Source organism: Physeter macrocephalus, chromosome 6, assembly GCF_002837175.3.
Source record: "Physeter macrocephalus isolate SW-GA chromosome 6, ASM283717v5, whole genome shotgun sequence".
Classification (NCBI taxonomy): domain Eukaryota; kingdom Metazoa; phylum Chordata; class Mammalia; order Artiodactyla; family Physeteridae; genus Physeter; species Physeter macrocephalus.
This window is the reverse complement of record NC_041219.1, coordinates 80,463,790-80,486,121: the sequence shown is the minus strand read 5'-3', so window position 1 is coordinate 80,486,121 and position 22,332 is coordinate 80,463,790. Positions and strand designations below refer to the sequence as shown.

Below are 22,332 nucleotides of genomic sequence, written 5' to 3'. Positions count from 1 at the left end.
GCCGCTCCGCGGCATGTGGGATCCTCCCAGACCGGGGCGCGAACCCGGTTCCCCTGCATCGGCAGGCTGACGCGCAACCACTGCGCCACCAGGGAAGCCCAGGATGCTTTTCAATTTGAAAATTTGTTCAAGAAATTGTGTCCCATCACCAATACTATATAGAATAGAAATGAAAACCCAGTGTTACGTAATCTTTAATTTGCATGAGATTCTTTGGCTGAGAGGATGTTATCAAAATTAGATTGTGCTGGTTTAAAGGAAGAGAACACGTACTTGTCCAAAAAGCACATGGATGTCCCTTGTGCGTAGTTTGGAGTCTGGACCTCAGCCCTCTGGCCTTCATGAAGGGATCAAAGTCTCCGCGCAGACTCAGTTCCAAATCTGAACACACTCTTCAGTTCCTCCATTCCTTACTTTTGTTATGTGGTCTGGATTTTCAGGAGCGTGATGACTAACAGTATTGCCAGATTTAGCAGATAAAAATATAGGACGCCAGTTAAATTTGAAGTTCAAATAAACAATTTTTTTTTGTATATGGGACATACATATACTAAAAAACTATTCGTTTATCTGAAATTTGAATTTAACTAGACGTTCCGTATCTTAACTGGCAACCCCTGCTTACTTTTTCTTCACAATGATTTGTTAACTTCACAGAAAGTCTCAAAATGAGAGACAAAAAGTAACTTGCCTGGCCCCAAAGCAGATGGGGCTCAGGGCAGTCGGCCTTTTCCCAAACTTGGCCTTTAAAAAAAAAAAAAAAAAAAAACCACCCACAAGTCCCAGGAGCCTGCGCATTAAAGCAAGCAGCGCAGCAGCTTTCCCGCCGGTTTTCTGCGTAATGTAGCACGGCGGCCACGCCGCGGGGTGGAGCGCATGTGGCGGTGTCCTTGCCGGATGCGAAAGGAGGTGCCAGAAACTTTAAACCCCGGCCAGGAGACAACGTGTCCACTTAGACGGCGGTAAGTGCCGCCATTTTCTTTGCGGGCAAAGACCGAGAGAAGTTAGGGGCTCCTTTGCCCCGTAAAGCGGATTGGGGGGCATGGCCCACGGCCTCAGCACTTTGGTGACGTGGAATCGGGGTCCTCCCCTTTGGGGGCTGATTTCTAGTGACACGTCGAAGTTTTGCCAAGTCGGGGAAAAGGGACGCCGCCTCGGTCCCGGATGTAAGATGGCGGCGCGGGGGGCGGCCTGGCGGGGCGGTCACGTGGTGGGGAGTAGCGCGCGAGCCTCCTTAAGTGATCTCTATGGTTCGTCCGGACTCACTGGAGCAGCGGAGCGCGAGACGGGGCGTGTGTCCGCGCTCGCCGGGCTGCTGCCGCTGCCACTGCCTCCCGTGCCGCCGCCCGGCCCGGTTTCAGTTTTACGGGGTTTTTATTTTATTCTCGCCTCTTGCAGAGGTGCACGAGATTTCCCCGAAGGGTGCTGGGGAGCCGGTGGCCTGGGGACTTCTGGGCTGTGCCGTGGTTTCTGGTTGCGGCGCCGGAGTCGGTGTCGCCTCTGCGGGAAGCGCCCCGGCGTTCTCCCGGGCGGAGAGCCGGCCTCGCGCGGGTGTTGGGAGCGCGGCAACGGTGGGGGCCCAGCCGCCGCCCAGCCCCCACCGCAGGGAGGGGAGCGGGCGGCACAGCCCGGAGACGTGGCGGGAGCGCGACGGGCGAAGCGCGGGAGTGCTGCTTGCTGCCTCTCGGGGACCGTCCGGGTCCCGTAGGCGTCTGCTGCGCTTTTGCCGCCCATTTCATGCTTTCGAGTGGCCCGGGGGATGGCGTCCCCTCGGGGCGGCGGAGGGAGCGGCTGCCTCCACCAGGGCCCCTCCGCACCTTTTCTCTTTCCAGAGCTGTCGGTTACGTAGAGGACGCCGGCCCGGCCTCCCCCGGGCGCCGGCGCCGCCGTAATGTCCGGAGCTCCCGGGGCGCGCCTGGTGCGGCCGAGCGGCTCGGCGCTGGGCGGGGTCTGCGGGCGCGGCGGGGAAGGGCAGAGGCGCCGGGCCGACGTCGGCGGCTGAGGATGGACGAAGGAGCGCCGGAGCCGCTTCGCTCGCCTCAGCGTGGTCCGGTGCCTCCCTGACACCATGGCCCTGGCTGAGGTAGTAGTTTGTGCTGTTGGTCGGGTTGTGACATTGCCCGCTGTGGAGATAACTGCGCAAGCTACTGCCTTGCTAGTGCTGGTGATGCTCAGCGCCGCGGAGGACAATGGCTGGGAATCCCCTTTGTTTTCAGGGGCGCGGGGGCAGCCCGCCGAGCCCCGGCAGCGCCGGCCACCACGGAAACCGTTAGTCGTACATTTTCCCGGAGGGAGGAAGGGACTGCGGGGAGAGGGGTGGACGGGGACGTTTGTAAAGCTGGGTAAGACCTAAGTCTTTGGATTCGCTATTTGCTCGAAAAGGAAGGAATGAAATTGTGAGAGAGATTGACACATAACTTTTCCACCCTAAATAATTTTACCGCCTTTTCAGTAGTTGATGCAAGATTTAGTTTGTACCTATTTTACTTCATTCTTTATCTGGGTGTCGGAGTGGTGTGAAGTATCTTGTGCAGAACTGGCATTAGGGGCGGAATAGTAGACCCATTAATTACAAAGTTTATGCCGTAACAGTTCAAATCTTGTTTTTTTGATATGTTCTCTCGGTAAATCTAAGAGCTTTTAAAATGTAAACCCAAAGCAATTAAAAGTTTCTGTTTAAACTTTGTTTGCAACTCCTTGAATAAGAAGATTGAATTTATAGTTAAATGCACTATTGAGATTTTTATATGTATGAGGCAAATAAATCCTCTTTACAGTGTGCTGTGCTTTTTCTTTCTTTTTAGTTTAACTTTGGGGGCTCAAATTCTGCCGGTGTGGTGGGATTTTTTGGCTTTTATTCTCATGTTATAATCATTTATATCATTGCATTTCAGCGTGGGAGGAAAGGATCTAGGTAGGAGCTAGAAGTGTGGTTTCTGAATACTTTGAGTTTAAAATCTAAGATTTCCCATTTTGATTTGTGAGGGACCACTACTCCAAGCAGGAAGATCCAATTTTTAGCAAGAAAATGTAGTTTGGAAAACTAATGAAATTACTCGATATTTTAAATACCCTTAAGTCTGGGTGGAAAAGATGATTGTATCTCTAAAATTTTAATTTCACTGAGAGAAATTGGTGGTAAATTTTAGTACTTTTCTTAGAAAACTGATCCGGTTTTGATTTGTGCAGAATAATTAGCTCTGTGATGTAATCACAAACATTAATTCTGTGGTTTAATTTTTGATGCATAATTGAAAAAAACCAAGGCAATTCTTTACTGAGAAAAAGGCACATATAAGGAGAAAAAACTAAAGCCAACCGAATCCTTTTTGTCCCCTTCAGGAGGAGTTTGATGCTTTCGTAATTCAAAAGTTATCTAATAAGTATGCCTTGATTTGGTTTGGTTTAGCTTTGAGAGAGAACCTTGCTCAATCTGATCTCATCTGGATGGAGCTGTCTCATTGTGGGAAGGACAGTATAGAACCTTATGTTGAATCTTAAAATGCATAAAATGTTTGAGAGTTGTTGGCTCTTGGAGTTTGCTTTCTTGATATCAAAGAAAATTCAGGACTTTATTAAGTGCCAATTCTTTTAAATGATGAAAATCTTTGGGTGCTATGTCAAATCTTGATTTATGGAGAAACTAATAAAATTCTAATTGTAGTATAATAATTTTCATTTTCCAAAATACTCCATTCAGCCAGCCATGCTAATCCTCATCCCACAGGTCATCTTTCCCACTACACTTTTAACATTTTATAGGGGATCAACAGTTGTTAATTTGTGCCCAGAAGTATTACAGATTCTGCCAGTAATTTGTTGAATTTTAATGGATCAGCAGATAGGAAGCTGAAGTATACAGATAAAGTATTCACAGTTTATCTTCTGCTTTTAAAGTAAATTTCATCCAGAACTATATGTTGCCCACATAGTAGGAGCATTTTCAGTTGTTGGATATAAAGGTACTTCTATATGTTATTCTTGTTTGCTAAATTACAAGAGAAAATACTGCCCTCAGCCAACTTGTTTTTAGGACCATAGTTATATTTCTGCTCTAATCGCCAGTATTAAAAATTAGCCTTTCACTTTTGCATTTCACTTTTACATTTCTGTACACACCGATGAAAATTATCTCCTGAACGTTTTTACTGTTGACAGTTTCCTACAAGATGAATTTGCCTTATCAAAAGTGCAACTTTCCAACCCTGATGTTTTTGACATTTACTTGGCACAATTGACTTTTTTGTTGATCAGTTGTCAAGAATTTAAGTAATTTGTATTAGCCAAAAGCCACGGATGGGAAAGAATAAGGCAGTGTTTGGGTGTCCTCAATAAGTACCAGACGAAAGGAAAGCTGAGTAGTGGTAATAACATTTTAATAAATGTCATCCTCAATTATTGGAAATGTAGATGTTAATTTTGTGTCTGGGACACCTGGAGAAGATTCTTGGGAAGCGGTTTTGCTTCATGCCCCAAAGTCAGAATTCCTGATTGTTAATCTTATATACAAAAGCTTTTGCTTATAAGCTGTTTAAACATACAGTTGCCTTTTGGTAGGTGGGCCAGGGTGTACTCAAGACATTGTGTCTGTGGAGTGGCCCCAAAGAATTCTTGCCAGAGGAGCCTGACAGCAGAGAGAAGCTTTTCAGTGTATGGGAACTAGGTGCCAGGAAGGCTGGGACTTCTTCATGGCTACCCATCCTTTCTCCCTCTCGTATGTCACATCTCACCTCCTCCATAGTGGAGGGTGTGTGGGGGGAACTGACAGGAGAGGTACTACTTCCCCCACTGAACACTCCTACAATTTCTGCAACAAAAGGAAAATAGGACAGTCGCCTTCAAAAGTGAATTAGGCCAGATCGGTAACACCCAAGAGGACAATTACGGCCACTGTCGTAAAATCTAAAAAGTCATTGGTGCCACTGATATCTAGATAATTCAGGCAAAAATATTAAAATCACTTGAATGATTGTCTAATACAATTCACTAAGTGTTTTTGTTAGGCTATTGCTGTTAGGCACCATGGGGAAAGCAGAATAATTGTATGGCTAGGTCACTGCCCCGAAGGTCAATGCATTTAGGAAAGGTAGAACATGAAGTGCCTGAGAATCAAAATGTGGGCAAGTGAGAAAAGCATTAGTGACCTAGGCTACCTTTGAGACCTGGCAGGAGAAAAAGTGGGTGAAAGAGCTGAGGGGAGGGAAGTATGGAACACTTAGAATAGATCTTGTAATTTAGATGTCTTGATGTTGTCTCTAGTAGTCATTTTAAAAGTGGAATTGGAGTCTTGGAGATGAGCATTACAATTGTGGTTGATATTCAGTGATACTCTGGCTGGCTTACCTTTTAGCCTTGTATTATCTGCTGTAATACGTTGAGGTGTTTTCTGAATTTGTTTAAGAGAAATATTAGTTTTACATGGAATAGAGTGTGCTTTTTTATCTGAAGTTGAGAGCTGTTTTTTGTTGTTGTTAGATTTTCATTTCGCAGTTATCTTTCTTTAAAAGCGCTGTTTCGTGCACATGTAATGGAATTGTGCCTACACAGACTTCTGGGCACTAAATTTGTGGATAGGATCCTTTTAAACTGCACCGTTGACGCCCAACAGTACAGATTTGGTTATGAACAAACAAACCCAAGATAGGAGCCTTGTGTTGATTTTACAGGGTAAGTTCCTAGCTCTTTCTTCTTATTCCACCTCAAACAACTCCTTCTGAAAATATACCGTTTGCCTTTAGCCGGGTTTCAAATATAACTGAGAGTGTTAGTTCCATTATGATGTAATCAAGAGTGTTTTATCATGAAGGTCAAGGTTTCTCAGAAGGCCAAATAGTGTCAAATGTCACAGAAAAGTAAACTAGGAACTAAAAAGTGTCCACAGATACTGGCAGTTTAGATCATACATGTAGTTGTAACGCTGTTTTCTGTTATAAATGAATAATCTCTAATTGCTCTCTGGTAGAGTAACAGACTACAGTTATGTGTGTTTCATACCGCTTTGAACATGAACAAAAATGTATTAGGATTCATGGGACTTCCCTGGTGGTCCAGTGGTTAAGACACCATGCTCCCAATGCAGGGGGCCTGGGTTTGATCCCTGGTCAGGGAACTAAGATCCCACATACCGCAACTAAGCCCTCGTGCTGTAACTAGAGAAGCTCGCATGCCTGTTCTTTTTTTTAAATTGAGATGTAATTGACATATAATTTTATGTTAGTTTGATGTGTACAGCATAATGATTTGGTATATGTTTATACTGCAGAATGATCACCACAGTAAGTCTCGTGAACATCCGTCACCACACATAGTTACAATTTTTTTCTTGTGATGAGAACTTTTAAGATCTGTGCTCTTAGCAACTGTCAAATAATAACATACAGTATTGTTAACTTTAATCACAGTGCTGTACATTACATCTGCATGACTTAATTATTTTATAACTAGAAGTCTGTACCTTTTGACCACCTTCAACCCGTTTTGGCTACCCCCCACCCCTTGCCTCTGGCAACCACCAGAATAACTGAATTCAGTTATTTAATTTTATTTTTTAGATTCTACATATATGTAAGATCATATGGTATTTCTTTTTCTCTGTCTGACTTATTTCACTTAGCATAATGCCCTCAAGTTCCATCCATTTTGTCACAGATGGCAAGATTTCATTCTTTTTTATGGCTGCATAATATTCCATTGTATTTATATATACCACATTTTCTTTATCCATTCATCCATTGATGAAGACTTAAGTAGTTTCCATATCTTGGCTATTGTAAATAATGCTGCACTGGACATGGGGGTTCCTATTATCTTTTTGAGTAAATGTTCTCATTTCTTTCAGGTAAATACCCAGAAGTGGAATTGCTGGAATTGGTAGCTCTGTTTTTAATTTTTCTATACTGTTTTCCGTAGTGGCTGCATCTGTTTACATTCCCACGAACAATGCACAATGATTTCATTTTCTCTACAACCTCGCCAACACTTATTTCTTATCTTTTTGATAATAACCACTCTAACAGGTGTGAGGTAATATCTCATTATGGTTTTGATTTGCGTTTCCCTGGTAATTAGTGATGTTGAGCACTTTTTCATGTCCTGTTGGCCATCTGTATGTCTTCTTTGGAAAAATGTCTATTTGGATCCTCTGCCCATTTTTTAATCAAATCGTTTGTTTTTGCTAATGAGCTACATGAATTCTTTATATATTTTGGATATTAACCCCTTTTCAGAAATATGAGCTGCAGATATTTTCTCCCATTCCATAGGTTGCCTTTTTGACTGTTCTTTAGGAATAACAAACATTTATGTCTTTTGAGGAGAGAAGTTACACAAGGGGAAAAGAAAATTGCACACACAAAACTTGAAGGAGGTGGTAGGGGAAGAAAGATTGCTTATTAATGAGGAGATAAGACTGTTGGTAGGTGGATAGAGGAAAAATGAGAGGGAATATGGAGATTCAGGATTGAATATACAATAGAAAAGGGATAATTGATTGGGCAAGATCCTGTGTTGTTATACTATCTACTCTGTTTTTGTGAGGAAACTCTATATGTTAAAAGCATTCTAGCAATATGTTTGCTGCTTTATCTGTAGTAACATCTGAAAACATTTGAAAGTGCTTTAGAGTAGGGATCAACAAACATTTCCTGTAAAGGGCCAGATATTAAATATTCTAGGCTTTGTGGGTCATATATGGTCTTTATTGCATATGCTGCTGTTTCTCCTCCTTTGCTTTCTTCTTTTTCTGCCCCTCCTCTTCCTTCTTCTCCTTCTCCTTCTTCCTCTTTAAAAATGTAAAATCATTCTCAGCTCATGGGCAATACTAAAAACAGGCCATAGGCCAGATTTGGCCTGCAGGCCAGTTTGCTGACCCCTGCTTTAGAACTTAGCTATCCTGATAGAACATTTGGTTCCACCCTTACCCCACCCCCCTTTCTCTCATTAAGTGAGGAAAGAAATAGGTCTTTCTTGGAGAATAAAATGTTGGAATAATTTAATACATTTGAATGTATGTGACCCTGATCTGCTTTTGACCATCATCACTGAGATTTGTGACGATAGTCTGTGTTCCCTTCTCTTGACCCTAATGGCGTTTATAGAACAGCTACCCTGAAGTTTCCATTCTGAAAGGGCCATGGGGAGATCACATAGACATAGGCAGAGAGAGCTGAGGAAACCCAGCTGTGCCTGCCCCAGCTATTTTAAGTCTTCCCAAACTAGGCACCATGCATATGAATGAGCAAGTCCCAGATGATTCCAGTACCAGCTACCATCTGCTGCAAGCTTAGGACACACCCTAAGCAAGAACCATGTAGGCAAGTTTAGTAAAGCCCCAGAACGATGAGAGATAATAATAAAATTGTGATTGTTGTTTGAAGCCAAAGTTTTGGGGTAATTTGTTACATAGCAGTAGATAACCAGAAATGATTTGGGGACCTGGAAATAGAGTATTACTATAACAAAACCTAAAACACATGACAGTGGCTTTGCAACTGAGCTGCCCTCATATGTTGGAAGGGCCTTGAAGAGGCAGAAATCTGATGGATCTTGAGGTTGTCAGTAGGGCTTAAAGGAAAGTGAGGAAAAAATTATTAAAGTTGGAGGAAAAGCTCTTGTTAATAAAACTGCTGCTTAGGATAATGTAGAAATAGAAAATAATACTCAATGAACTGATACATCAGCCCGAACAGTTTTCAAGCTAAAGTTTTAAAGTTTCAACTGGTTTCTTTTAGCTGATATCATGAAATACAGATAATGATGAGCTAGAGAAGAAGTTATTCAGTTTTCAAGCAGAATTTTGAGGAAATATATAAAAGTCAGGACTTGGTGGGTTAGAAAAGAAAACCCTTTTCTGATGACCAGTCTCTTGCAGCAGAATATTCCCAAAGTAAAAAAAAGGCCTCAGGACAAAATCAAATTCACAGCTCCGTCATGAAAAGTTCTCAGGGTAAAGATGAAACTAAGGATTAGACTGTGAAATCCTTTATTAAGACCCCAGAAAAATTTAAGGTGATGCCTTACAGGGAGCCCCATGTAGACTAGATTTGTTGATGTGGCTTTTGTCTAATGAAGTAAACCCCAATGAGATCAACAAGATTCATAGGAAACTTACAAAGCTTTTAAGAAAATTATATCGTAGAAGTACAATCAGCTTGAACCATAAGGAATAGAGATGGCTTCAAAATGAGAAGAAGCTTTTAGACCCTAGAACTTCTACAGGCAGGAATATTTTATGGAGTAGGAAGAATAACTCAGAGGATGGAGCCAAGAGCTGAGGAGAATCATCACAGGCAATAGAAGTGAACCTTAATCAAGGAATTGGCAGCATGTGCCCAGTTTGATTTGCTGTGGGTGAGAGACTGCCACATGCCTATGGTGTTTTCTCCCTTTTTGAATGGGGGTGTTTATAGTGATTGTCTTATGCCTGTCTACCCTACCATGTATATTGGGTATGTGGGGGACAGAAAATTTGTCTCTCTAGTTCACAGGTTTTTAGACCTAGAGGAATGGTACTTTTCCTCTAGGAAAAGGTACTATTCCCATTGCTTTTCTACCCCGCCCCCTTTTTTCGTAATTTTAAATCACATAATAAAACAACAGAAAATATATTTGAATGTAGCTTGAGTGACTGTAAGTAAGCACAAAAAGTCTCTTTTGTCTTGAATCTCATATTTTAATATATGCTAAGTACTGAACACAGGGCCTGCCTGGTGTGTAATTATTTTTTTGTAAATGCTAATTTCCTTTATCATTCTCTTTCCTGTAGGTGACATTATCTTTACCCATGGTGTCCAGTTCCCTCCTGCTGATTTTTTTGTTCACCAGGGCTCTCTACTCCCCCAGCCCCTCCTCCATGCCACCAGGCCTTCTCCATGTGCTCCAGACTCTTTCTGGCATTTTACTGTCATCCAAACTCTGAACTTGCCTACCTTATTTTTTCAAAGACTTGTAGAGTGACTAGATAATTAACATGAATAATACTAAAGTGTTAACACAAAAATTTTACTTGGATAATTGCAGTAGCAACCTTCAGTGTTTATTTACCCTGTGGAGTTAGCTAAAATTTCAAGCATTTTTGTAGGCTGCCTGAGTCTGTTTTTGATAAGGACCCTGAAGGTGATACTCAAGTCATGCCATTCATGTTCTTTTCTAATAGACAGTGGCCATCCTTTAGGGACGTAATATAGAGTAGAACGCTGTGCTAAAATCTGTTCTGGCTCTTCTCCATGTTATGTACCATCTGTGAAGCTTGGAGTCTAGGTCAAATGTATCTTTTGTCTCCTCTTCCCCAGCATTTTGTAGAGGATTCTAATCTAATTAAAATTAATGTCAATAGCAGTGTTGAAGAAGAAAACCTAAAAGGAAGAGAATTTTTGAAAGAAAGGGTATGGGAAAAGAGGAGGGCAGTTTTACCTTGGAAAATACATGTGCTTGTGTAATTCTATGAGTCAGTGAATATGTGTACATAAATACACATTTCTTTATTTAACCAATATTAATGAGTATCACTGTGACTCCTCCAATATACTAGCTTCTATGGGGATAAGATAAATTAGCGAGACCACTTATTCTGCAGGACTGGTTCCAACAGCAGTTGGGCAGTGTGCACTGTGTAGGGCCTGGGAGATAGTTTCTGCATAATATTAGAATGCATATGCACTCTCAGCTTTAAAAATGATGCTGAATTCTCAGGAAAACTGAACTCCATTAACAATAACATCTTTCTGTAAATCAAAAGCTTGCAAAAGCCTTAATGAAAAGGAAGCCATCTAACCTTAATGAATTTATTACTAAGTGAATTTAATTCACAAAAGGAATTTTCCCTGATATTTAGGCTCTTGTTGATTTTGGTTTTGTTTTTATTAACATTTTTAGTTGTTTGGTTTGGTCAAATATTGAATTTGAGTTAAAAGATCTTCTCTGAGGATGCAGTCTAATAATGAGGCCAAGTAAATAATGGAAAAATCAGTTTCCAAGTTTGGCAGGGCAGTGCTCTGTAGTCTTTGTGTGGCAAATAGTATGTCTTGCTTTTTCAGTGATCTGCAAAATTGAGCTACTCATTTCTATACAAATGAATGTGCTGATTTTGTCTCCCCCCACGCCTTTTTTGCTCAGTTTCTTCATTTCTTCCCTCCTCTTGTTTGCCTGACCTCTGGGGAGAAGTGATGTAGCACCACAAACAAGAGACACACTCAGTTACATCCTGCTGACTTGTCATGGGGCTGGCTCTAGGCAAGTCACTAATCAGGAAATTGGGGGAGTCAGTGCTGGCTGGGGAGTTAGTAGGTTGAGGAGGTGAGGACAGAACCTGGTGACTTCAGGGCCTTGGCAGTGGAACTTCTGTCGATACATATTTCCATTGCCACCACTTAACCTTAGAGGTGTGGATGATCCAGCAGTGAGTTATTCTGTGCAAGAGTGAGCGAGGGCTTTAGATCAGGTGGCCAGAGGGTTATTTCCTCTCTCTGCTGTTTAACAGCTGTGTGTCCTCAGGTGAATTTCTTAATCTCATTGATCCTCAGTTTCCGATTTGTAATACCTACAATGAAAGGGCGTTCTGAGGATCACAGGTAATATCCCTGAAGTGCCCAACAAAGTCCTGACACAAGGAGTGTTTATAAATGGTAGCTACCGGAAGTAGTCTAAAGTCTCTTTCACATGCTTAATACACTTATCTAATTTCAATCTTAATCTCTTTCTCACAGACACACACACACACACAGACACACACACACACACACACACACACACACACAGACACACACACACACACACACCATTCTACGCTCCTGAAATTGTATGTGTACCTTACCACTTAAAGAACGGCCTTTTGTCTTCAGGGAAATGGTCCTATTGCCAGTTTAAAGGAATATTCAGGAAATGGCTCAGAAAAAGATAAAATGCAGAATGTATTATTTTCTTAAAAAATTATTCTTTGGTAATGTTAGCTCTTTATCTCCCCTGCCTAATTGTGATGTTTACCAACATTGTCAAAAACAATAGCCAGTCCAAGTCTTTTCTTGTTGATTGAAGTCTGTCCTGTCTGGGACTAGAGCACCCCCCTCTTAAACTTGCTAGCAGTTGTGTCACATTGCTTGAGTGGACAAATAAATGGCCAGGAGTCATTTTGCATGATAGCCTTTCCAGTCTATAGAAACTATAAAACTGATCCAAATAAATGGCTGGGTCTCCCAGGGCGGTGGATGGGTATGTTGCCCCTTTGTTACAGTGTCATATCCTCTTGACTGCCTTTCAGGGCAAAGAGCACTGTGCAGCACCGGTAAGAGAGTGGAGCCAGGTGACATGCTGATGGTATGCTGCAGCCCCTGCAAGAGGGGCTCTGTCTTTGTGGAAGGGTGTAGTATTGTGATTGTGACAAGTAGTCTTTTTAGTCAAAAGCAATTCCCTTGTTTAAACGACAGATGGTTAGGATTGTTACTTCTGTTTCCAGCAAACCCATAAGAGGAAAAACAAACTGAGGTTGAGTTCTTCTTGGTTTTCAAGAGTACTAGGAAAAATTTGAAACAGTGTAGTTTCAGTGAGGTTATACAGTGTTTTAGGTCAACCCCACCCACTCCCACCCCGTGATCTCCACATCCTAAGTCACCAGAACCTATGAATATGTTAGGTTACACAGCAAAGAAGAATTATGATTGCAGATGGAGTTAAGGTTGCTAATCAGCTGCCCTTAAAATAGGGAGACTATCCTGGATTACCTGGTGAGCCCAATACAATCACAGTGTAATAGGGATCCAGGTTGCCTCTAGAAGCTGGAAAAGGCAAAGCAGTGTAGTCTCTTCTAGAACCTTCAGAAAGTCCTGCCGACACCACGATTTTAGCCCAGTGAGACCCATTTCAGACTTCTGACCTCCAGAATTATATGATAATAAAACTGTGTTGCTTTAAGTCATTAAGTTTGTGGTAATATTACAGCAGCAATAGAAAACTAATACAGCATTTAACTGTGAACAACTAAATATCTAAAATTGATGAACCCAAATTTCCCCCTCCTCTCTTTCCAAGTAAGGTGCCACAACCAGGGAAATGACAAAGCAAAAGCAAGGGAGAGGAAAGTCAGCAAAGGGCCAGGCTGGCCGGCTTGCTGGCTGACTGCTGCTTAAGAGTGCTCTCTTCGCTTCCTATCTCAGTATTTATCCTCTGCCCTGCCTTGGGCCAGGGCGGGTGCTTCCCCACATTGCCTCGGGCCTCGCATTGCCTCGGGCCTCGCGTTGCCTCCACTTCTCTTCTCCCCAGTGGTCTTCTCTCCAGCTCCCCTCTTCTACTCTGGTGGGAGCTAGCAGTAAGCCCAAGCTAGCAAGAGGAAAATGGACGTTCCTACCAATTCCCTCCCTTCCCCTCCATACCCACATAGTCTCTGGGGAAGAGTCTTGAGTGAAAGCAAGCAAAGAACAAAAGGAGTAGACAGGAAAAGAGATGCCTGAAAACAGGCTCGAAACAGTAATGGGAAGAGTGACAAACAGGAGATGCCACCTCATCTTGTTGACTTAGCTGTCACCATTTTCCATAGCAAAGTTATTCCAGTGTACTCTATACCAGGGCTCACTGGAACTATTATTCCTGTGCCCTCGGTAGTACAGTAGAACCTCCTCCATTTCTCTAAATGGTTAACTGCACGCTTAGAGCTCCTGACAGAGTTTAGGATGCAGAGTTAAGTACTTTGTGTGTACCTCACCCCATCGCCATCTGTGATCTGTAAAAATTTGATACACCCTAGCTAGTCAAATATTCATTGATCCTCCGCTGTGCATTTGGCGGTACCCTAGATGTAGGAAGCGGTGCTGGGCCCAGCGCCATCACTCGGAGGACCAAGTGGAGCCCCGTTTCTGGTGGAAAACGATTTCTCTGGGATTACGATCAGCAGCCCTGTTTCCTTGGAACAGCATACAAGCAACTTACTGCAGGTGTTGTCCTAAAGACAAGCTTATCTAATGTAGACAAGAACAAAAAAATCAAAATCCCTCCCCGAAAGGTTACTCAGTGACTCCGTGTGCCTCCGAGAGTACAATAAGCTCTTTCTTTGGAATCTGGGAGGTGCTTCCGGGGCATGAGAAGGAACACTCCCCACAGCTGCCTTTGATGTGATCTCCCAGGTGTGCCCGATAATGCCTTGGGTGCTTTCCAACCACCTGTTGTCATTTTACAAGTTTTATCAGATGACTTTATATATTGGGTAGGACCAGATCTTTAAAAGGGAAGATGTGACAACTTTAACACCCATCATGCTCTAGGCATACTCCCTATCAGGGCTGCATCTTCATTCATTAGAGAGGGAGGAGATTTAGTGTCTAATTCTAATCACCTGTCTAGCTACAGTGCTCTAACTGGTCTCCTTGGCTTCTGTCTTTCCCCCCTCCAATCTTGCCCAGGAACTTTTGTTAGAGGGATCTTTAAAGAAAAAAAAAGAAAAAAGAAAAAAAAAAAAATTGAGCTACCCCTCTTCTTCCCTCCTGCTTCCTTATCTGAGTTAGATGCTCTCATAACACCCTACACTTTCCCCTTTGTTAGCAGTCATCACACCGAACTGTAAGTGCCTGTTCACTCATGTGCATCTCCCACTAAACTCTGATCTGTGGCGGCTGGCCCGTGCCTGCCTTGTGTATGTTTGTATGTACACCACCCCACCCTGATGCCAGCAGGCAAACAATGCACGTGGGTGTGTTGAGTGAGTGAAAGCCACTTTGCTGCCTAAGAACTTACAGTGATTTCCCCTATTGTTTATCAGATCTGACCCAGACGCTTCATTTCAGTTTTCAGCTCCTTTGATTTTTCTTGTATACAAGCTTTCAGATCTCCTCCTGGCCCCCATCTGGTTCTTGCATCTTCATGCTCTAAGTTGTCTGCTCTGCCTGCCCATCTGTGGTAGCTTGTCTCCAGAGACGGCTGCCAGCAGTTTCTTCTCTGTGCACATGCCACCCCCCATTGAGAGATATTCCTCTGCCCCCTTGAACCTGGGCTGGACTGTTGAGTACAGTCAGCCTACAGAACCATGAGATAACGATAGTAGTTTCTGTTTGTTTGTTTTTTTTAAGATTTTTTGATCTGGACCATTTTTAAAGTCTTTATTGAATTTGTTACAATATTGCTTCTGTTTTATGTTTTGGTTTTTTGGCCCCGAGGCATGTGGGATCTTAGCTCCCCAACCAGGGATCGAACCCACACCCCCTGCATTGGAAGGTGAAGTCTTAACCACTGGACCGCCAGGGAAGTCCCTCAATAGTAGTTTTAAGCTACTGAGTTTCAGGGTGATCTGCTATACAGCAATAAATACCCTAAATAGCATCCTCCAAGGTCTCAAACTAGATTTTCAGTAAAGCTTTGCCTTTCAAGTCTAGTTGACATTGGTCCCTCCCTTCTCTCTCATAGAACTTCTCAGTACCGCACATTTTGTCATCCAACGGTACATGTCATTATTTTCCATTTCCTGTGTGCTATTCTGGACTCCATGACCAAACTCCATGATCTTTGAAGATACCAAACAATGAGTCCTAGTACTGGACAAAATGTAATAAATAAGCTGTTGAATTAGAAGCATTCTTGGTCATTTCAGCTCTCTGCCAGCTATTTTAGCTGTGACTCTTCGTGGTTTCTTTTGGAGCATTCTTTCAAGCCATGGTTGTGAAAGTATGTGTGACTGCAGGCAGCCCTTAGGATCCTTCCACCTGCAGACAGTATGAAAGAGCAGTGGTTCTCCAAGTCTGGTCCCAGATCAATAGCATCAGCATTTCCTGGGAACCTGTTAGAAATGCAGATTCTCAGGTCTACCCCAGACCTATAAAATTTGAAGTTCTGGGGGTGGGGCCCAGCATTCTGTGTCTTAACAAGCCTTCCAGATAATTGTGATGCACGCTGAGGTATGAGAATCACTCTTGTAGTGGAAAGAGTCCTGGTTTTAAGGTCAGATGGTCTAGGAATCCTTTGTTAAACATTTATTAAATGTGCATCTGCTTATGTGAGGTGTTGCCTTAGGGGCGGGGGATACTAAGATGGCTGTAGGTTTGTTTCTGCCCTTGTGTGTTGAGGGAGGATGGTGGTGGCTGCACTAGTTACATACGTATAAATGAGACATAACCCAAATTATCTGTACAAAGCCTGCACACTGAATGAGATAGTCCTAGTTTTGTACCTTTGCCTTTCTATTTAAGGATCAGATACCGTTATTGTGAACTTAAATAAACTTTAAGGAACCCTTTTATCAGGAAATGTTTTATTAAAGATTACTCAACTAGTAGCCTATGAAGTAGTATTCATGCTCACCATAGGACAGAAAATCCAGATAAGTAAAAAGAAGAAAATTAAAATAATTCATAATCCTACCACCCAGAGCTAATACCATTTCAGTGTATTTTCTTTGCAACTTATTAATGCCTGGGTCTTTTTGTCCTTTTTCTATATCTGCCTTATGCTCTTAGTAACATATTGTGACCATTCTAAGTCACTCGTTTCCTGAAGAAGCTTCAGCATCTTTTGGTGAAATGGGTATAGTATAGTCATGATGGTGTCTGCCCCGGGAGTGCGCCTGGCTGTTCAAGGCATGGGTGCAGCTAAGTAGTAGTGGAGACAATTACTGGTTCCCCTTTTCACTCCTGTCCATGTCCATCTTTCCCTTTGTTTATTCTCTTTTCTAGTCGACCCCATAGATGCCTCCCTGCCTCTTCTCTCCACCTGTCCTACTTTTCCTCCTCTCACTTAAGCTTTGTTTTCCACCCATGGCTGGCGTGACCTTCCACCCCTTCTCCCCTTGATTCCTCTTTATCCTTCCGGACCCAGTGCCATGACCAACACATGTGGGAGAGATTTCGCTTCCTTGCAGACGCTTAAACGCGTTCTCTGATTTTCCACAGCTCTTCATACCTCTCTCATTGTACTCTCTCATGTGAGCGTTACACACTTAAGGTCTGTGGCCCAAGACTAGAGCCTTCTTATTCCTCTCCACATCACCTAAGAGAAGTGAAGGGGCTTCTGTAAAGTTTGCAAAATGAATAAATAAAACCCCAAGGCTTGTCAGTCACCCAGAACTGCTGTTCACAAGTGCAAGACCCATTGGCAAGCCCTTGGGCTATACAGGCTCCTGACCTTGATACACAGGCACTGTGATTCCTTCAAGGAAGCCTCTGAAAAAGCTCAAATCCAAATCACAGGGAAGTATTGAAACAATACAGCCAAAAAGAGAAGGAGCTACTTTCAGGTAAGATAGCGAATGGGCTGCATATGAGAATAGAGGACTTGGGAATGCTGTTTGTGATGGCCCAGGACCCACAACTCAGGGAATGTGTATTCTCAGAGACAAGATTAGTACCACTACATCTTTATAGAGAAAACGAGAGCTGATACAAGACACAGCCTGTGAGGTGGACTGAGGTAAGACAAAAGAGGTGCTTTCCTTTTTTCTTTAACTGAGGGCAGCAGTCCGTTCCGCAGTCATAATTCCGATCTTTGACAACGAGCAGTTCAGAGGGAGGAGGAGGCGGCTGGGAGGCTGAGGAAGAAAGGAAGAAAGAGAAGCGTCTACCGAGTGACCTGGGAGGGAGCTTCCCAGTGAAGAAAAGAAGGCAAACGAATGGAGCTGATTTTTGTTGTGATGACAGATGAGTTTCCTGCAGTGTCCAGAGAGCAGCCGAGTGGGGAAAGGCGGGAGGGGCAGAGCCAGACCTTTGTGTGGATGGAGGGAATGCCGCTGCTTTGCTGCCAGCCTGTCTGTCCTTAGAGACCAGAGTTCAGTTGGAAAGCTGGAGAGAGAGCACTTAGTATTTCTTAGTGTTTCTGGGTCACATGTCAAATTAGTGGAGAAGGATTATTTTAAGCTAAAAACAGTTATACTCGGAGTTCAGAGTTTAGTTCTCTTTTGTGGTTTTGGTTTGCTTGCAGTCATTATGGCTAGATGTGCTTAAAGAAACATACATGGTTTTCCATTATGGTCTTGAGAAAGTTAGGAGACACCTGACTGCTAATCTTTATTAGGGGGTGAAATTTCTGGCATCTTATAAACGTTTAGTTTCACAAAGAGGTGAGATGCAGCTTGAACTTGTATACACAGGATCCTCATGAGGCACTAAACGGGATTGTTCTTTGCCTCCTTTCCTTTATGCTCCACGATCCACCCGCGGCCGGCATGACCTTCACCCTCTATCCTGGACCAACTCCTACTCATCCTTCATGACCCAGTGCAGTGGTCAACACGGAAAACCTTCCCTGACCCTTCTAGACTCTTAATCTCTGATTCTCCACAGCACTCCTTCATACCTCTGTTAACTGGACTTATTTCATGTGTTACACATTTAGGGAGCTGGACGCAGGACCTGTGTGTCACGTGCACATTCTATGGCCTGTGGCCCAGACAAATCCCCGCTCCTAACCTCCAAATCCATTTTTGTTGTTCTGGAAGGTAACCCTTACCTTCTGCTCCACTTGGCTCTTGTAATAGGACTAAACGGGCCACCTTCATTTCTACTCAAGCAGCATTTGATGAGATTCATCAGTGATGACAGGCAGCTCTCATCCCCCACTGGGCCAATTCTACCTGGCAGGATTGCACTTGCCCACCTTGATAGGTGGCAGGACAATTACTGGGCGCCTTCTCGACCTGCTTCAAAGCTTCCTGTAACCTGGCAGGGAATGAAATGCACAGTCTTCCAGCTCAGTGACATTTAAGGCAACCACTCATCGGTTCAGGCAGCAAAATAAATTGGTACTCAGCTGCTCGCAGTCTCTTTTTCTGGTTAGAGCTATAAATGCAAGAAATGATTGTGCCGCTGCACGTGTGACACCAACCTGCCCCCTCCCCAAGCAGTCACGTTCTCTTGCTCTCACTCTGGCTTTGTTCTGGTTCCCCTGAGGAACGGAGTGTTCGGGATTGTATTGGGGGGTTGCCTAGCGCTGTGTGTCTACATTTGAGTTCCTACACGCACAAATAAATACAGTAGATGAATATGTGTACATTTAAATTGCATATTCACCCCTACTGAATTTGTCATTCATTCATAGGGAAATAGTTTCCACTAAATATTGTAACTCCCCCAATATTCTTATTTGGTCCCTTTTATTCAAGGGGCTAAGTTGCATCACTCAAGGGTGACATTTAAATGACATTACTACAGTGACACAGAGTAATGACCTTGTGAAAGGGTGGTATGTTGGTGTGCTTATCCAGTAATTTATATATACCATAAATACTAGTTGTGATGTCTGAAGAGAACTCAAAAGGCAAGAAATCTTTTTCCCCCACACAAATGATTGTGAAATATAACGTTTTTAGAAGGATGTTCTGGATACTTTTTTGCCCCGTGATTCCCTCAAATTCCTTCCCTTCTAAGCAGTAAGTGTTGCATCGCCGTGCCCCTCACTCAAACATCATTAAAAATAACAAACAAACAAATCCTCTTCCTGCTCTCCCTCCTACCCCCAAGGCCTATACAAACACAAAGGGGGGGGGATTTGTCAAATAAAAAGATCCTTACCCTCTCTCAAACTAAATCTGCTTTAATCAGTATGCTAGCACATTCTGTCAAACTCCCCGAATTTTTAAGCAATATATTATTCCTTCAGTTTGTGCCCAAGCTAAACCTTTGCCAGGCCCCAACTGGCTCTACGTAGAGGCTGCTGCCAAGTTGACTTCCTTGTCTCAGTCAAGAGGCTGCTGCCCAGCTCTGCTCGAAATTAATAAGGCCAATCAGAAATGCACAAAGCCTGTCCGGCCAATCATTCATCTCCAGGCGTTTGCCATCTCCTCTGCGGTCAGATAAATCACGTTAGAGCTATTACACCAATGACCATAAATTAGGGGGCCTGGCGGTCCGTCCCTCCCGAGGACACAGCAGGCTAGGATGATTCCAGTGCGGCGGAGGGGACGGGGGCCCGCCGGGCGGCGCGTTATCTGTGCTTGCAGCATCCGGGCCGGCGCGCGGCCTCCCGGAGGACTGGCGTCTGGGCTGCGCCCAGCTGTGGCCCCGGCGCTGCTCAGAGATGGCCCCATCCCCCAGGTGCGAGCACTCCATCTGCGCGGCTCCGCCAGACTATTTACAGCCGAGGTTCGGCCGGTGATTGCTGGCATGGAAAACTCATTTCTCAGCCCGGTTTTTATTTACACTCTTATTAAGGAGCCTTCACTCACGTCGGAATGGCAGAGAGTGGCCGCGGCGGGACTTGGCCTTGGGCCAGGCAGCCAATCTCAGCGCGGGTGAGCCCCCGGGGCCGCCCTCGCCAGCGACCTTCCGCCCAGAGCGCGCGGTGGGCCCGGGGACCAAGGCGCCAGAAGCTGGGGCACAAGAACCTCAGCGGCTCACCACCCTGGAAAAGTTCAGTGGTTTTGTGGCTGGATCTCCCCCTTGCCCTGTTAGCTGGTTCCCCGCCGAGCTCTTTGCAAACGTGGAACGTGAGAAAATAGGAGAGTGCTGTGCTTTAACCCCCATCGAAAACCCTAGGTCAAGATTCCGTCCTCCCCCAGGTCCTTCTGCACCCGCCCGAGCCCTCCCTGCCAGGTGTAGCCCAGGCATCCAGCGGGGATGGACTCGCAGTAACAACCCCCGGGAGGGAAACTTCTTGGCTGTTCTTTCCGTTGGCACCGCCTAAAACCCGAGCAGACCGGCGCGTGTGCTTGTGAGCCTGCAAGTCCTGAAAACCTGCCAGCAGCCTCGGCACATCTGGGGCTCCTTACCATTTATATTCATGCCCGAGAGCAGTAAAACCCAGGTCAGATGCTTGGAGACAATGAACTGTGTTCTTAAAGGCTGACCAAGCCCGAGAATTCAATAAAATGACGACGACCGGGCAAGCCCCCCTCTGTGTCCCGTGCAAAGCGTCATAACACTTGAGGCAGTTTTTTCCCCCTAAAAGGGACAGAGGAAACAAACAGGCAGCAGTGTTGCTAGGGGTCAGTTTCTACGGTTTTCCCCTTGGCTCTAGAAATCCTGATTTCTACTCCCTTTCCTAGTGCCCTCAAGCTCCGGAAGAGTGGGTAGTGTGTTCATATTCCTTTCTTCTGCATACGATCCCTCTTGGTTTAACATGTTCCCCTTCCCGTCCTCTAATCCTCTTCCCAGCTGAGGGCATCACTCTTAACCCCTTTCTTCCCAGAAAAGAGTGGATCCTCTTCTGCCCTCCTGACCCTCATTTCTGTCGCTTCCCTCAGAAACTCCCCTTTCCATTCTCCTGGTAGCTCAGGGGCACAGTCACTCTCCTGGGCTAGGGTGGCACTGGGAAGAGGACATCAGACCATGCCACCCCACAGCCTCCCGCAGGCCTGCAGTCCAGTGAGGGGCACTGTTACGGGCTGAATTGTGTCTCCCGAAAAATCACTTGTTAATCCAAGCCCACACTACCTCAGAATGTGACTGTATTTGGAGATAGAGCCTTTAAAGAGGTAATTAAGGTAAAATGAGGTCACGCGGGTGGGGCCTAGTCCAATATGACTGGTGTCCTTATAGGAGGAAATGTGGACCAAGAGATGCCAGGGATGCACGCACACAGGCAAAAGACTACGTGAGGACAGCAAAAAAGGCCAAGCCAAGCCAAGGAGAGAGGCCTCAGGAGACACCAAACCTGCCAACACCTTGATCGTGGACCTCTGGCTTCCAGAATTGTGAGAAAATAATTTCTTTTATTTAAGCCACCCAGTCTGTGGTGTTTTGTTATGGCAGCCGTAGCAAACTAACACAGGCACTAAGGAAGCCTGCCTGCAACATTCCTGTGGCTCTCCCTTCTCCTCCAGGACTTGAAAACTCTCTCCCTCAGGATGGCTTTGGCCTGGCACGACTTTCTTTTTGTTATGTTCCAGGTGATCTTCTTTTTTGCTAAGAAGCTAACCAGCGAAATTTCTCTGTTGGTGGAGCTTTATTTGTGCCCCTACTGTTTAATTTTCAGTTTTGTCCTGTGTAGGTTTTACAGATAAAATACAGGACATCCATTTAAATTTGAATTTCAGAGGAACAGCAAATAATTATTTAAGTATGTCCAGTATAGTGCATGGGACATACTTATATTTTTAAAAATTCTTTGTTTATCTGAAATTTAGATTTAACTAGATGTCTTATACTGTTTGTTTATTTGTGAAATCTGCCAACGCTAGTTCTGGTGTGTGTGTCCTTAATATCTTTACATAGTGGTTCTCACATTAGAATCAACTGGAGAACATTTCAAAAATACTAATGGCTGGGTCCCTCCCTGGGGGGATTCATATTTAATTGGTTTGAGGACTTATTTAAGCTCCCAGGTGATTTTAGTGTGCAGGCAGGGACTAAAATCCCTGCAGAAAAAGATAGGTATTAACTAATTAAATGTTCATGGCTATTGCACTGTTGGATTTAGGTTCCCTTAAGTTTA

The 22,332-nt window shown here is 44.1% G+C and overlaps 2 protein-coding genes across 4 annotated transcripts in view; both read right to left on the bottom strand.

Annotated features, from left to right (window-relative positions):
* Window positions 1–16: 16 nt before the first annotated feature.
* LOC112064690 (basic salivary proline-rich protein 2-like) lies at window positions 17–20,009 on the bottom strand. The gene is made up of 2 exons (XM_055085719.1): window positions 19,777–20,009; window positions 17–2,302 (listed from the first exon to the last, which is right to left on the bottom strand). The coding sequence occupies exons 1-2, from the start codon at window positions 20,007–20,009 to the stop codon at window positions 1,375–1,377; spliced, it is 1,161 nt and encodes a 386-aa protein (XP_054941694.1). The 3' UTR covers window positions 17–1,374.
* Window positions 20,010–20,799: 790 nt separating this feature from the next.
* The window catches only part of PPM1H (protein phosphatase, Mg2+/Mn2+ dependent 1H), a 299,608-nt gene continuing 298,075 nt past the window's right edge, over window positions 20,800–22,332 (bottom strand). For all 3 annotated transcript variants that reach the window (XR_008617682.1, XR_003680301.2, XR_003680302.2), the window contains one exon: window positions 20,800–20,840. The gene's annotated coding sequence lies outside the window, so the exon portion shown is untranslated. The remainder of the gene's footprint in view (window positions 20,841–22,332) is intronic.

Bases quoted from the DNA above. Each gene is read 5' to 3' on its own strand.
- LOC112064690 (XM_055085719.1), bottom strand. From the start codon at position 20,009: ATGGAGTGCTCGCACCTGGGGGATGGGGCCATCTCTGAGCAGCGCCGG. The intron at 2,303-19,776 runs GTAATAGCTCTA...CTCTCCCCGCAG, and splicing joins CCTAATTTATGGTCATTGGT to TCCCTTCCTCCCTCCGGGAA.